At 36.7% G+C, this 13,555-nt stretch overlaps 2 protein-coding genes across 2 annotated transcripts; both read left to right on the top strand.

The window, feature by feature from the left end:
* Positions 1-874: 874 nt before the first annotated feature.
* Positions 875-2,508, top strand: LOC143221612 (uncharacterized). The gene is made up of 3 exons (XM_076447008.1): positions 875-1,041; positions 1,362-1,990; positions 2,021-2,508. Exons 1-3 carry the CDS (start codon positions 875-877, stop codon positions 2,506-2,508), a joined length of 1,284 nt encoding a protein of 427 aa, XP_076303123.1.
* A 1,086-nt stretch (positions 2,509-3,594) lies between these two features.
* LOC143221613 (uncharacterized) lies at positions 3,595-12,685 on the top strand (the record flags this gene model as incomplete). The annotated part of the gene is made up of 4 exons (XM_076447009.1): positions 3,595-3,616; positions 3,836-3,897; positions 5,927-6,820; positions 12,533-12,685. Coding segments are annotated over exons 1-4 (1,131 nt in total), but the record flags the coding sequence as incomplete, so codon positions are not given.
* Between the last annotated feature and the right edge of the window lie 870 nt (positions 12,686-13,555).

Below are 13,555 nucleotides of genomic sequence, written 5' to 3'. Positions count from 1 at the left end.
AAAGTTAAAATACAGCTTTACTTTATGTCAAGATGCGAGATTTAATACGACGTTACTCGAAGTTATATGAATTTCTAATATAATCGTTTTCCTCTTTAACGGAATGACGTGAAATAAAATGATAAGTAAAATTATACGAAATATTATACAGAGCCAAATGATTGATAACTTCTTTCTTTATCAATGTTAATTCCATTGTCCCAAAATTTTTGCATCCAGCGTGAATAATTTGATACAAAATTGTCATAAAAAGTTTCATTAAATTCGTTTTTACATATTCTCAGAAAATGAACTAAACTGACAGACAGAAGAGAAAGAGAAATTAATTAATGGGCTTTTATCTTTGAAATAAAAATTTTGAAAAACAGGTATTTCCACGTTAATTTAATGCATTTCTCTTAATTATTCTAGCGAATTATTAATTAAGTACAATTGAAGAAAAGAATAGGAATTTTTAAAATTCTGCTCCTATTATTCAAAATCTCGTATCAAAAAACATTTCTCTTTTTACACTCTCTTTATTTCTCTCATAGTTTTAATATTCGACGAAGCCATTTAGCATTGAATCAAAGAAGGTTACTTAACAATTATTTAAAAATTATTTATATTCATTTCCTTATTGTCTCATATCCAAAAGCAAAGCTTCGTATTGACGTTCGCGTTTACTGTTGCACCAGCAGTGATTCTTGCCTTGACGGGAAAAACAGATCAAGGGTTAACCTAACCTCAACACGTGTACCATCAAAGCATCTTCACTTCCGGCTACGTAAAGGAATACGAGATTCTGACGCAACGAAGAGGAAGTACATCCTTGGTGGATTGGTAGCTTATAAAACCGCGGCGAATGGCTGTAATTTTTAATAACCATATAAGCATGTTCGAGCGATCTTCTCAAAGATTCATAATCCTTTGTCTGCTCGTAAACGCGATCTCTGGATCGCCACAGTCCCAAAGCTGGAACGGAGAAGAAGAAACGAGATATCTAAGGCATGCTACCTGTCCCTCGTGTCGTAGAGAACGGCCAAGTGCCCTGGTTTCATGGTAAGAATTCGAATCTTTCATATTTTTTCATAAATTTATCTCCTGAATACCTATTCTTTTTATTAACACGCGCAAAACTTATCAGATTTCCGCTACGAATTTTCAGAACGTTATGAGCTAACAACAAATTTTTCACGTTACGAGATTTCATCGACAAATCGAGTAACACGAGATTTCTTTCCTTCTACCGATACATTTTATATACATTGTACGACTCCTCCTTCAAGCCCTCCTTCAATTATTTCCAGAATATATACCGAATCTAACAACTCGCGAGAGTAAAGCTTCTTCGATTTTATCGAACGAATCGTTTCCTCTAGGGACGCGCCATCGAGAAGAGAATATCATGGACTTGATTCAGAGCCAAGTCCTTGGCAGACCAGTCAGCCGTTCAGGTCTAACCCCACCTACAACCCAGCCTCTTACGAGAACCCATTCAGCAGCCCGTACACCAACTCGTACAACAACTTTCCCGGCAACGCACATGATAGAGCCACTAGAAGCAGAGGGAGCCCAGGTGTCGCGAGATCAGGAGCCACTTGCAAACGCGAGAATCCCTTCACCATTGGAAGAGACTTCGATTTTGACGTTACTCCTGCGCAGACCACCCCTGTACGTAGCATGAGCGATGCGATGACTCCTCGTTTCCCTATATCTAGATATCCTGACAGAACGACCTACAGGAAACCTACTTTCTACGATCTCATCAAGTCCCAATCTGACCCGATATCACCCAGCAGACCGTACCAAGAATACAGTCTGCCTAACAATCAACTTTCCTATGAGAACTTCAGAAGACCCTCGAGTTTCTACGAAGAGCCCAAGAGGAACTTGGAAGCAGTCTACAGAGCTGACAAGCATCTCGATGATTCTTTCGAGCAGGATAATCCTATGATTCAACCGCAACAACATTTCAGAAGCTGGAACACCGGTAATTCGTATGGAAGAGGTGCTGCAGGTGCAAGGATTCAGGGGTCAGATCGGTTCCGGTTTCAACCTCGAAAGAATCAACCTGAGGATGCTAGGATAATTTACACGCCGGATGTTAAATACAGTCCGTACAACCCGTCACCAGAGTTGAACATGTACAAGATGATGCAGAACGTTGGTAGAGAGATTGTTAACAGTAGCAGGTGGCAGAAACAGTTGGAGGAAGAACAGGGATCTGATGCCTACGAGATGAATGAAAATGCACGGCAAATGGGAGCTGGGATGGCAGAAGAGATGGATGACGGTTATCAGGGTAATGACCAATTCGGGTCTCGCGAGGTAGCGCAGCAGGAAGAGATTAATGGGAATGGAGATGTTGCGAGTGAAGGTAGTAATTCTGGGGACAAGTCTGGACACGCGAGGAACAGGTCCCAGGGTGAAACTTCGTCGCAGGCTGGATTGTTGGAAACGAAGAAGATTACCGAGCCTGCTGCTAGGTTTGCGGAGACCACAGTTAAGGCTATGATTGCTGCTTGATCGCTTAGAAACGACGATTGACGGTCTAGGGAATTATTGTTGAGAAGTTGGTAGCCGAGCTATCAGACAGCGTATTTGTTGCGGTTGTGATTGCTGGTTGAAAGTTTCTCGTGCTGATCCCAGGGATGAGTTCTCGTAGAAAATACAGCTTTCTTCGTGTCCTATCTTCCCTTGCAGCTCGAAACGAATAAAAAAAAAAAATCACTGAAATTTTACTAGTATTTTATAAATAAAAGTTCTTGAATACCATCGCTGCTTTTTATCCATCAGTCGAGATTCTGCTTGCTGTAAAATGTTCATGAATATTCCATTCGATTTACGTCGCGTCACAGTTCCCCCAAAAATACGAACAAAAAACTCCCTAAATATTCACGGGTCGATGTGTGCATTTGCTGTTCGGTGAAATGCGTCGATATGAAAATATTTGACCGGGAAACTTCATCGTTAAAATACTCGATAGAACGGAGAAATAAAATCTATTTTCCAATATGAATCCCGAACATCCTGTTACGTCATTGATAACACGAAAAAATCCCCTATATCACTAGCATATAATACAAATTATACCGACGTAACGTAAATGACCTAATTATGCAGATGGCAATTCGCGATGAGTGTCAAAGAAAATTATTAATAGAAAGATACAATCCTCGTCACGTTTTTTTAATTAAACAGAAATTTACAACAATGATGGGTTGTTTTTAATACAACGGTAATCTCAGGGTGGAGCAGGTTTTTGTGGAAATTGTCAAAGGACAGATACAGAGGGGTACTTTACGGTGCCTCGAGATAAAAATGCTTCTACTAAATCTGAAACTTTTACACACCCGACAAACCGACTCTTTCTCTCCGAAAACACTGTGTCGCAATAATAACCAAAGCAGCGGAAAAGTATGAAAAGTGAGCTTTCAGTTTGGAAAAGAGCGGAAAGAAAATTCAACGATGAAAGGAAGAGGAGAATTTTTATATTAAAACGAGGTGAAAATAGATTTCGAGGTTATCAAAAAAAGAACTTGAATGGTGAGATATACTGTAATGGTACTAAAAAGGGAACTCTAAGGGGAGGTTACAACGACAGCAGAAGTAATGGCAGAAGTAACGGGAACAGGTAATGGGAACAACAAATACAAGACGATAAAGGGGAGAGAAAATAACAGTTACTAATACTTTTACTCGATTTTACAACCTCGTTACATCCTGGAGAGGTATACTTTCAGCGAGGTCGTGCTACCGAGGGTGTTCAAATGAAAGAAGAGAAGAACTGCAGCGATTCGTGGAAAAACAAAGGCACTGGATTAAGATTAAAACATACTCTTCAATCCGCCAGAGAAGAAACAATTCGATCATTGCAAAGGAGAACTCCTGAGGAGAATTATAAAGCAGGTTAAGGTTCGGTCTAACCTCGACACGATTCGATTTCAGAAGTTGGAAGAAAACGGGGATGAGTTCCTCCTTCGTAAACGGATCGGACCACTGTGAAAGTAATCTGATAGAATAGATGTTTCAAGATTAGATAAATCTTTTAGTTGTCCATCATCCACGTCATAGAACGTCGAGAATAACTTTCTCTAAAATTTTAAAAAGTCTCAAGACATTGGAAAATTGCAAATGTGTAAATAGTTCTACTAGAAAGGATATAACTGAAATATAAAAATGACCAGGTTAAAATTAAAAAAAACATTTGGAATGAAAATAACAAAGTTTTCTTTTGTAAGAAAATTGAAAAATTATAGTTATTTATGTCAAACGGGGATACTTGTATCGTGAAAAATATAATTGAAAAACAAAAAGGAGAAAAATGAAACTATTCAAATTTAAAGTAAAAGTGATTTACGTAATAATAAAAAATTTTTTTATATAAAAATTGCAAAAATTATTGCAAATAATTATTTTATAAATATCGTAAAATAATTGAAGTACGAAGAAAGGAAACAGCAGAAATACCAGAATGTAAATAAAAAATATTTTACACGACAATTATCAATTTTTCGTAATATAATGCGTGACTTGACAAACAAACGAAGAAAATGTAGCTTCTCCAGATTTCCGCACTCGCAAAGTTACTTATTTAAATCACAAACACGAACGCGAGCTGTTTACGCAATTTCTCATTATCATTTCATAATTGCAGAAGGAATACCGGTGAAATAATATTGTTCAATGCTTACGCAACCTGCATTATTTTGAAAACATGCAGAAATAATGATAAGCATCGTAACGCTGATGGCAAAATTGTATTATATGTTATGATTGGAAAGTACCTATAACTATCCTTGACTTAAAATGCAAATTATTTTCGATTTTTCCATTTGACAGAACTTCGTAACAATGATTGGATATTAACTAACAGATAATTAATATTGACTTAATTTTAATTTGAATACAAGTAAAAAAAACTAGAAGGAAAAGTAATAAAAAATAACTGAAAGGAGCTAAAATTATCAATATAGTAAAAAAAAACACGTAGGTTAAAATGTCTATTTATTTCTAAAGCTTGAATATTTTAAAAATTTCTAAATGCTACAAATAACATGAAAATATATTATTTAAACCTTTATTTTAATTTATTGTTACTTAATTCTTGACAATTATTCCTTGTGTAATACAGTTTAAAATAACTATGCTATGTTATTTCTTCCCTAATTCTTTTTCTAATTTTAAACTAGAATTGTCATTGAATCATGGGTTAGCTTAATCTCAACTTGAGATCCAAAGTATTACAATCACCTTCGATTTAATACTAAGAGTTAATAGTTAATTTCTTACCGCAAGATAATCATACACAGCACACTATCTTCTCTGATAGAACTTTTAAAACCCGAAAAAATCGATCAAGACAAATTTTGACCAGCATTAATAGCATCGTATTACCAATTATCCATTTTTGCTCAGTTGCAAAATACAAACTTACAAAATCAAATTGATCAACTCCACTTTGCACAAATTTCTCAATATCGATACTAGCGAGTGTAATTAATACTTAAGCTCTTCGAAACAAACTATGATCGATCAGTTTGGCTTTCGCACAGCTTCGATAATCTCTAGTTACGTAACCCTTTATCGAAATCCTCGAAGCGCCAAATATCTCAGAAAACTTTCTGTCATGGGTCACGTTCGTTTCCTTCGATTTCATCGACTACCAGGTGTGATCGCTGTGAAAAGCGGAAAAGTGGAATCGTCCATGTTTAGTTTTCATATACCATTCCACTTTTAAATCACACTACCGTTTCACGCACCGTGACACGTGCGTTGATCAACACACCGGTGTCCAGTGTCAACAAGTGACTCAATAACGTCGACATTTCGCTTGGTCAGCTACGTTGCGTGTTCCCGTTGTGTGTGTGATTTCCAAATCAACCGGACCACGGAATCCGGCGGATACCTTTAAAAACCGAATGCATCACTGAAATCGTCACAGTTCGACTTCGAAGAACAATCCGAAAAAATGACTCTCAACATCAGTTTCGCGATTTTCCTTCTGGGTTTGGCAGTTAGCCAGGCCATCCCGGCGGCAAAGATCGAGAAATCGCTGACTAAGTCGGAGCTGAAGCTAGAAGAGACCGGTGAAGAGACGGAGAGGTCAAAGAAGTCGGTCGTGTGCCTGGAGTCTGGAAGCATGGTGCCCCAAGTGCAGTCCTACAACATCCAAGCGCCACCTCAAGTTCAGACTCTCAGCATTCAGCCTGCGGCACAAAGTGTTCAAACGCTGAACATCCAGGCCGTACCTCAACAAGTTCAGACCTTTAGCATCCAATCTGTTCCGCAGCCTATTCAAACACTGAGCCTGATCCAACCACCTGTCCCAGCCACAGCTGTGATCTCTCAGCAGAGCCAAGCCCCCATGAAGCTGATTCAACACGCATCCCATCCCTGCCCACCGAGCCAGACCAACGTGAACATAATCCAACCCTTAAAGGAAGAAAAAATCGTGAAGGTCAAGCCTGCGCCAGTAGTTGAAACCATCGTCGAGAAGATCGTTAAGCCTGAGCCGAAACCAGAGAAGCTAGTCGTTTCCAAGATGGAGAAGCAGGTAATGGTGCCTGCAATGCCTGTTTACGAGGAACAGCTGGTTATGGTTCCTCCGAAGCCTGTTATGGTGGTAGCTGAAGCAGAGCCAATGACTAGCTGTGTCAAAGTGCCACATTGCCATAGTTGCCAGCAGGCTGTCATGCAGTGCACCTGCAAGTCGCAAGCTATGCCTGGTCTGGGCTCTGCAGTAATGGTGGAACCAGCCATGCGTCTTATGGGAGTCAGGGAACGCACTGTTGGCCGTCACATGCTGACACCCATGCACCGAGGTTTAGTACATCGTGTAAGTTGAAGATTTATCAATATTTCTATGAAATCGGTGTTTAATGAAAGGAAGTAATTAACTCTGATTCTCTTATTTTACAGTTATAATCTCTGAAGCTTGGGACCAATCTTCACTCGAGTCTAGGAGTTAGTATAGTTGAAAAATAAAAGAATATAACATTGTCAAAAATATGAATAAAATTTGAAGAAACATACGTCGACCTGTCGATTTTTTTTAAACAGCGATGAACATATTATACATACGGTTTTATCGTTTTTATCATGATCGAACCTAATTTTAATCTAAACTTGATCTTATCTGATCTTACCCAGTCATGAATCATGCGGAGAGCCCTCTGCACCACCTTAACCTATTCGACAAACCCTAAATCGAGGATCCAATCGATTCTCGTCCAAGAGAGAATCGCCATAATTATAGTTCCTTGAATTGACAGTCTCGAGAAAGATCCATTTACCAACTCCACGATTGTTTGGAATCACTTACATCGAGGAGAATCGACCATTGTGGCGTCTGATCGGTGAATCTCCGACGATTTATCACGGGATGTCCAACGAAATGGACTATGATTCCTTCCAAGGGAACTGTTAAAGCGTTCTGAACGATAGACCATTAACGGATGCAATACATACAAATATCGATTGTCACTGTTTGGCGTACAACGTCAGAGAAAAATGATCAAGAGTGATTACCCTTGACGAATGCATTTCATTAATATAGTATCGTCAAGGGTACCAATATGTACATACATGCATGGTACATACAATGGAATGTTTATTCCATTCTAAGTCAATACATACATTTTTCTAGTATAAATTTGGTCGCATAATGAATTAAGACCGTATTTAATCGGTACTCGATTATGAAACGATACGAAAAAATTTGGCTAGTTCATAAGAGTCATGTAAATGGAGTATTAAAATTTCGAATAATTTCATAAGAATTAGTCTAACGAAAATTTCAGAAGATGTTTAGATTTTGCACTAACCTCTTCGAATTTTGAACGCCCATAGCTCAACCTCTGGGTCGAGGAACTCCGATTTCCACCACGAGGATTTCGTTCTACGTTTGTTTATTATGTCGGACAGTCAACCGTGGAATTTTAGAGGGTTCATCCGGGCCCGAAGGTTATGACATGTCGCGTGAATATTTCTGTCAGCGACGCAAATATGTCCGATCAACGCGCCACACACGGCCACAGTCTTTTGTCTCGCTGTCAAGGTTGCAGATGAGGTGTCTCGAGTGAATTCGCCGATCGTTTCTGTCGTCGAACCAACTCAGGGAGCAGCTTGAAATTTATCGATCAATTGTATCACGCTGTGTCTCGGTTAGATTCGGTAACTTCTGCCTCTTCGATGACAGAAATGTCGAAATCTTTCGCCACTCTGTCGGTTTAGTGGGATTTTAGGTTTGGTTCTCGTCTTCCTCCAAAAGTAGATAAGTAGTTTTGTAACTTCGAAAATGTAACTTCGGGCATAAAAATTGTCGAAGTTCGAGCATTTGCTCTTATAACACCTTATGAGGAAAATGGAAGACAAGTTAAGAACTTGATATCTCGACTCTCTCACGTGATAAGTAATAATATTAGCGAGTCGATAAGTTACAGTTTCTACGTTACAGACTTTCGACGTAGAAATAATTTTTACAAATTTCTGGATTACGAAACATACGAATTATCAATTAAAATATTATACTTTAACAATACTGTGTATTAATATAATTGTATATTTTACAAATATTTATTGAACAATGTGTGTTTATTAATTTTAAAAGTTTATTGGTAGAAGTATTATACAGAAGGCTGATAATCTTTGTTAGATAATAAACTTGTTAATTGATGAGATAAGATTTAGAATTTTATGTTAGGTTTTCTAGTCACTTGATTCTTCTTATAGATAATTAAAAGTAATTTAATTATTATTTCTTACGAATAAATTTTAATGAAATTGTACGAAGTTTAGAGTTTCGAATAATCCTTTGAATTTCCACTGATTCTATTCCAAATCAGGAGTCATCAGGCAACGAAGATTAAGGAAACGACTTGGTCGATCGATTTGTACGGAAATGATCAATATCCGGTCTAACATGTAACCACAAGCTTCTATTTGTTGATTACATTGAGGAGGAGGCCGGAAATTGCAGCGTTAACGGCGGTAGCCCATTATCCACGAAATTTAACTCGTCTTAGTAGTAGAGGATTTGAAAAGTTCGAGTAAACAATTGATTCTTAGGTTATTAACAGATCTATTGGCGAACTCATTGTGTTTGACGAGTGATGAATTGGTTTTCATGGTTCTTATCGATTAAAAATTCTGAGACCTAACCTATATCTGTTTAATGACTTCCATTTTGCAGGTTAGGGTTCAGATTAATATTTTTCCTGCATAATTTCCACTAGATACTTTTCCGTTTTGCTGCAATGAAAAATTTGGTTAAATAAAACCCTTATTTTATATTTTTTAATGGATCTTATTATATAAATCAAAGAAAACAAAAGCCAAAATGTATCCTGTTACCTATGATGCGATTAAAGTATATTTCTCTTTTGGGAGAAATATAATCCAAGCATATACAGTTCCAATGTTAATTAAAATAGTTATTTATACGTTATTGTACAATTAATGCAGTAGAATTTACGATATATTGATTTTACCGAATGTTCTTATTAATAAATTTATAAAAGAACGAAATGAGGTAAATTAAGATTATCCAGAAAAATTTATTGCAAAGAACGTATAACGGTATAAGCAATATAACACAATTCCAGCAATCGTTGTAATGGGAAATATTTGTATCGCAACTTTCGTATTTGAAAGAGACATAAAAGGTTGCGAAAAATGCTGATGTTTCCAAACTTTTCTTTGACAGAGGAGGCACGTTCGAGTGACACGATGTTACAGAGGGTAAATCTACTCCACCGAGTGAGGACTTCCCCTTCTTCCTTTTATCCGGCGAAAGATATCGTACACCCCGGTTCCAATAACAACCTGTCGACGTTGCAGTCGTACTTCCCTTCCGTCGTCGACGAGCTACACAAATACTCCGAATCTTCGACTGAAAACCTCGATTGGCTGCTTCGAGAATGCACCAGACGGAGGCGAAACACCTCGCAAGACTTTGGTTCCTCTTGTTCCCTCGAGACAATGCGACACACAGTGGAGAATTTCGTGGGAAAGCTGGTCAAAATATGAAGACATCATTTGTTTCGTATAAAAATTGGTGTCTTTCAATTTCGCGGGTCGCTGATTAGGAATTGGAAGTCGAAAGTAAAAAGGAACAAAATGTCGGACAGATACTGCGACGCACAGCGAGGAATTTCGTCGAAAAGCTGGTCAAAATACGAAGACATCTTCTGATTCGTATAAAAATTGGTTTCTTTCAATTTCTCGGGTCACTGATAACAAATTCGAAGTGAAAAATAAAAAGGAACAAAATAGACATAAAAAAATATTTGGTTCGGCTAATGAATTCAAAGTCGAAGTTATAAATTATATCTTTGACGTTGAATATTTAACTACTTATAATTTCCTGTACAGAGTGTATAAGAATTGTTTTTTTTTTTATTGAAAATCGTTGATGTATACGTATAACTATATTATCAGGTGTTACTAATATAATTTATGACCTCGATATGGACACTGGTTAGAAATGGAGTTAAATTTCAATTTTAATCTTCAATCAAGGTAAACCAATTTTCACGTTCAGATTAGCGTTATCATCTATGCTATTTATTTTTCTCTTTTTGCATAGTAATCTCTGATATTTTTCTAGCGATATCACATGGTTATTTTATATTTAATATTTCGACGATGAAAATTTATACGCGTTTCAAAATTCGGAAACGTCGCAAATTTGGAAATAAAACATTCCAACGGAACTTTCCAATCAGCAAATATACAGAGTGCCTCCTCGCGTAATTGGCACAAGCTATATTTCTGAAACTGTAGCAAAGCAAGCAATTATGAAGTATAATTACAAGCACGTACTTATTTGTAACTTTATTTCATACTGAACTATGTATTTTTAATTACATACTCAGTGTATCTTTGACTTTTGGTGAAAAAGCACGAAGGAAATTTATACTTTAAGTTGTCTTAGATTATTTTTGCGACAAATATTCGTGTTATATTTTTATTAAAACACGATGTTGAAAGTTTCAAGTATCATAGAAGCGTCCTATTTAAAATAAATATTTCAATTAATTCCACTGCCATTGAAAATACAAAACATACATAACATTTTATCCAAATTTCCTGCATTTTTGTGCACACCTATTCTCCGTATCTTCGATATCACTTCGAGTAACAAATTTTCAGGTGGTCGTCGTTCTTACGTGGATAAAACAATTATATTTTTAGATAAAGCGTATATTTTTCGATCGGTAAGACAGTGGAAAGTTACGAAATATATAACGAAAATTTTTATATTTGTTATTTTTATAATTAGATGGCGGTAGCTCTAAATTCACGTCAGCCGCCATGATGTCAGTCCTCCTCTGTCTCTTTCCTATCTTCACGGTTCGGAATTCCAGTATCAGCTTCAGTACGTGTTATTTTCTTTGGTGCAGCGGGAGAACAGAAAGTAGAGACGAGGATGTAGCTTCATCGTGTCCCGAACCCACGGAATGAACTGGATATCGAGGGTTTATCCATGAAATCGACAAGAATCGACGGTTCACTCGTTTCTCGCGTTTCCAGTCACACACGTCGAACCGGAAATGTCGATCCTCTGCGTGAGACGATTCTACTCTTCCCTTTTTCCGTTTTATCGTGTCTTACGAGCTTCGACACCGGTGTTGTTCTTTCCTATTGAAAGGCCGATGTGATATGTACGACCAGGGGGACGGGTTTGCACTTAGAGGTTATGTAAGACCGAGCAAAGGTCTAGTTGTATACCGAGTGTCTCATTTAAATCGAAATTTTCCGGGATCTTGTGGTTTGACTTCTCTTGGACGATAAAAATTAAGTTTATAAATTGAATTCGGGAGAGACGTAGTTAATTCTTAACTTCAAATTCAATTATATATTTTCTTAGGACATCAAACTTTTGCACTCTACTGTCATTTTGGTAATTTGCAATTTGTTCATTGGATTTGTTTTTAGTAATAAAACTGGAAGTGTAGAAAAAGTAGTTATCGTGTAAATAAATTCACAGACATTTGTAACTTTTCCTTTCAGGAGTAATTTCACTTTTATAAAGTTCCCCACTGGGAAAGTATGTTGGAATCGCTGCTCTGTCGAGAGTGTTAATTGGCAATTTCAGTTTTACTGCTTTGTAGTTTTTAATTGACAAATGCGATGACGGTGAAAAATAATTAAGTCATATCGAAAGCTAATTAAAATCAAAGTGAATGGAGTCGAATGAAAAGTCAATTTAAATTGGTATTCGTTAGTGGAAATTTATTCGATCTTTACTTTTCTTTTATTCAGTTCACGATTTAATTTAATTTTTTTTTAATTAATTTGAATGATAATTTTTGGTTTATTAAATTATGATGGAATTTAGAAATGAATAGAGTTTCGGAACTACTGTCCCTTTGGTCGTCATTTCCAATTTGGCTGGATTGATAATCACGCTGCTTTACTGCTCGAAAATTGGCGCGAAGAATGATACCGGATACGTTATAACGGTCGATAAGACCTCGCGTTTCCGGTGGTCTTTCAAAGGTTTTTCTCCACCATTAACCACGTTAAATGGTATTCGATATTTCAGGCGGTAACGGGGCTGCTCGAGTTCGTGATACTACTGGCATTAACCGGGATCCTTGCCTCTGTCGCTGCTGTGCTGCGCTTGATGGAACTGACCATCAACCTGATCCACCCACTAACCGTTTTTGTGCTCCGTCAGTTTGGCAAATTGATAATTGTGAGTATGGAAGTGGAATTCGGAGAGATACGTTATATTCGAAATAATTTAGCCGCCGGAGAATTCATAAAATGCAATTTAATTCGTTTGAACGATCTAGGGAATTTTGTGATTATGATCAAACGAATGGTCCTTTAGTGAATCTAGGTTAGGTCTTCCAAGAACCACGATGCATAGCAGAGTTCATATTTGACGATCTAATCTTTCGAAAATTTATTGAAATTTTTTGTTTATTCGCTAGTCTGATACAGGAAAAATTGTAAGTTTCTATTAATGATTCGAGTTTGAAACGTGTAATCAAATTATTCGTGCAATTCTTTGTTTCGTTTGTTCTGTATAATTAGAATATTTGTTGTGATTTAATCTTCATAATAGAAGTCACTCGATATCGTGATATATAATTTGTAATTTTTAGTTATGCTATGTAGAAGTTATGAATTCAATTAAGTAATTAATTCTGGATTGCTTGCTCCATGCTACAGGATCTCTCACTTGGTGTTCATAGAAATGTCCCTAGAATGGACTACAGTATTAACTTCTAGATTCTATTCGGGTCAAATATTTCTTGGATATGTCTAATTTCTATTCCTATAATAACCTCCATTCTATGTCTAATTTCATTGAACGAATATAGATGATCTAAAATATATATATAAAAAATAAAAAATAACAAAATATATATATATGTTATTTATAATATTCAACCATCTTGCTATCTTACTTCAACGTGATTTTCTATTATTTTTATATATATATATATACATATACATATACATATGTAAAAATAATAGAAAATCACGTTGAAGTAAGATAGCAAGATGGTTAACGCCGTTCGGATTAATTAGTTTGTCGTGTTGAATATTCGTCGAC

Source organism: Lasioglossum baleicum, unplaced genomic scaffold (genome assembly GCF_051020765.1).
Source record: "Lasioglossum baleicum unplaced genomic scaffold, iyLasBale1 scaffold2798, whole genome shotgun sequence".
NCBI lineage: Eukaryota > Metazoa > Arthropoda > Insecta > Hymenoptera > Halictidae > Lasioglossum > Lasioglossum baleicum.
The sequence above is the reverse complement of the archived record's forward strand: the minus strand, read 5'-3'. Positions and strand labels throughout refer to the sequence as shown.

Excerpts from the sequence above, each read along its gene's own strand:
- LOC143221612 (XM_076447008.1), top strand. The coding sequence starts at position 875 with ATGTTCGAGCGATCTTCTCAAAGATTCATAATCCTTTGTCTGCTCGTA. Across the intron at positions 1,042-1,361 it reads CCAAGTGCCCTGGTTTCATG|GGACGCGCCATCGAGAAGAG; the intron begins GTAAGAATTCGA and ends CGTTTCCTCTAG. Across the intron at positions 1,991-2,020 it reads CGGTAATTCGTATGGAAGAG|ATCGGTTCCGGTTTCAACCT; the intron begins GTGCTGCAGGTG and ends TTCAGGGGTCAG.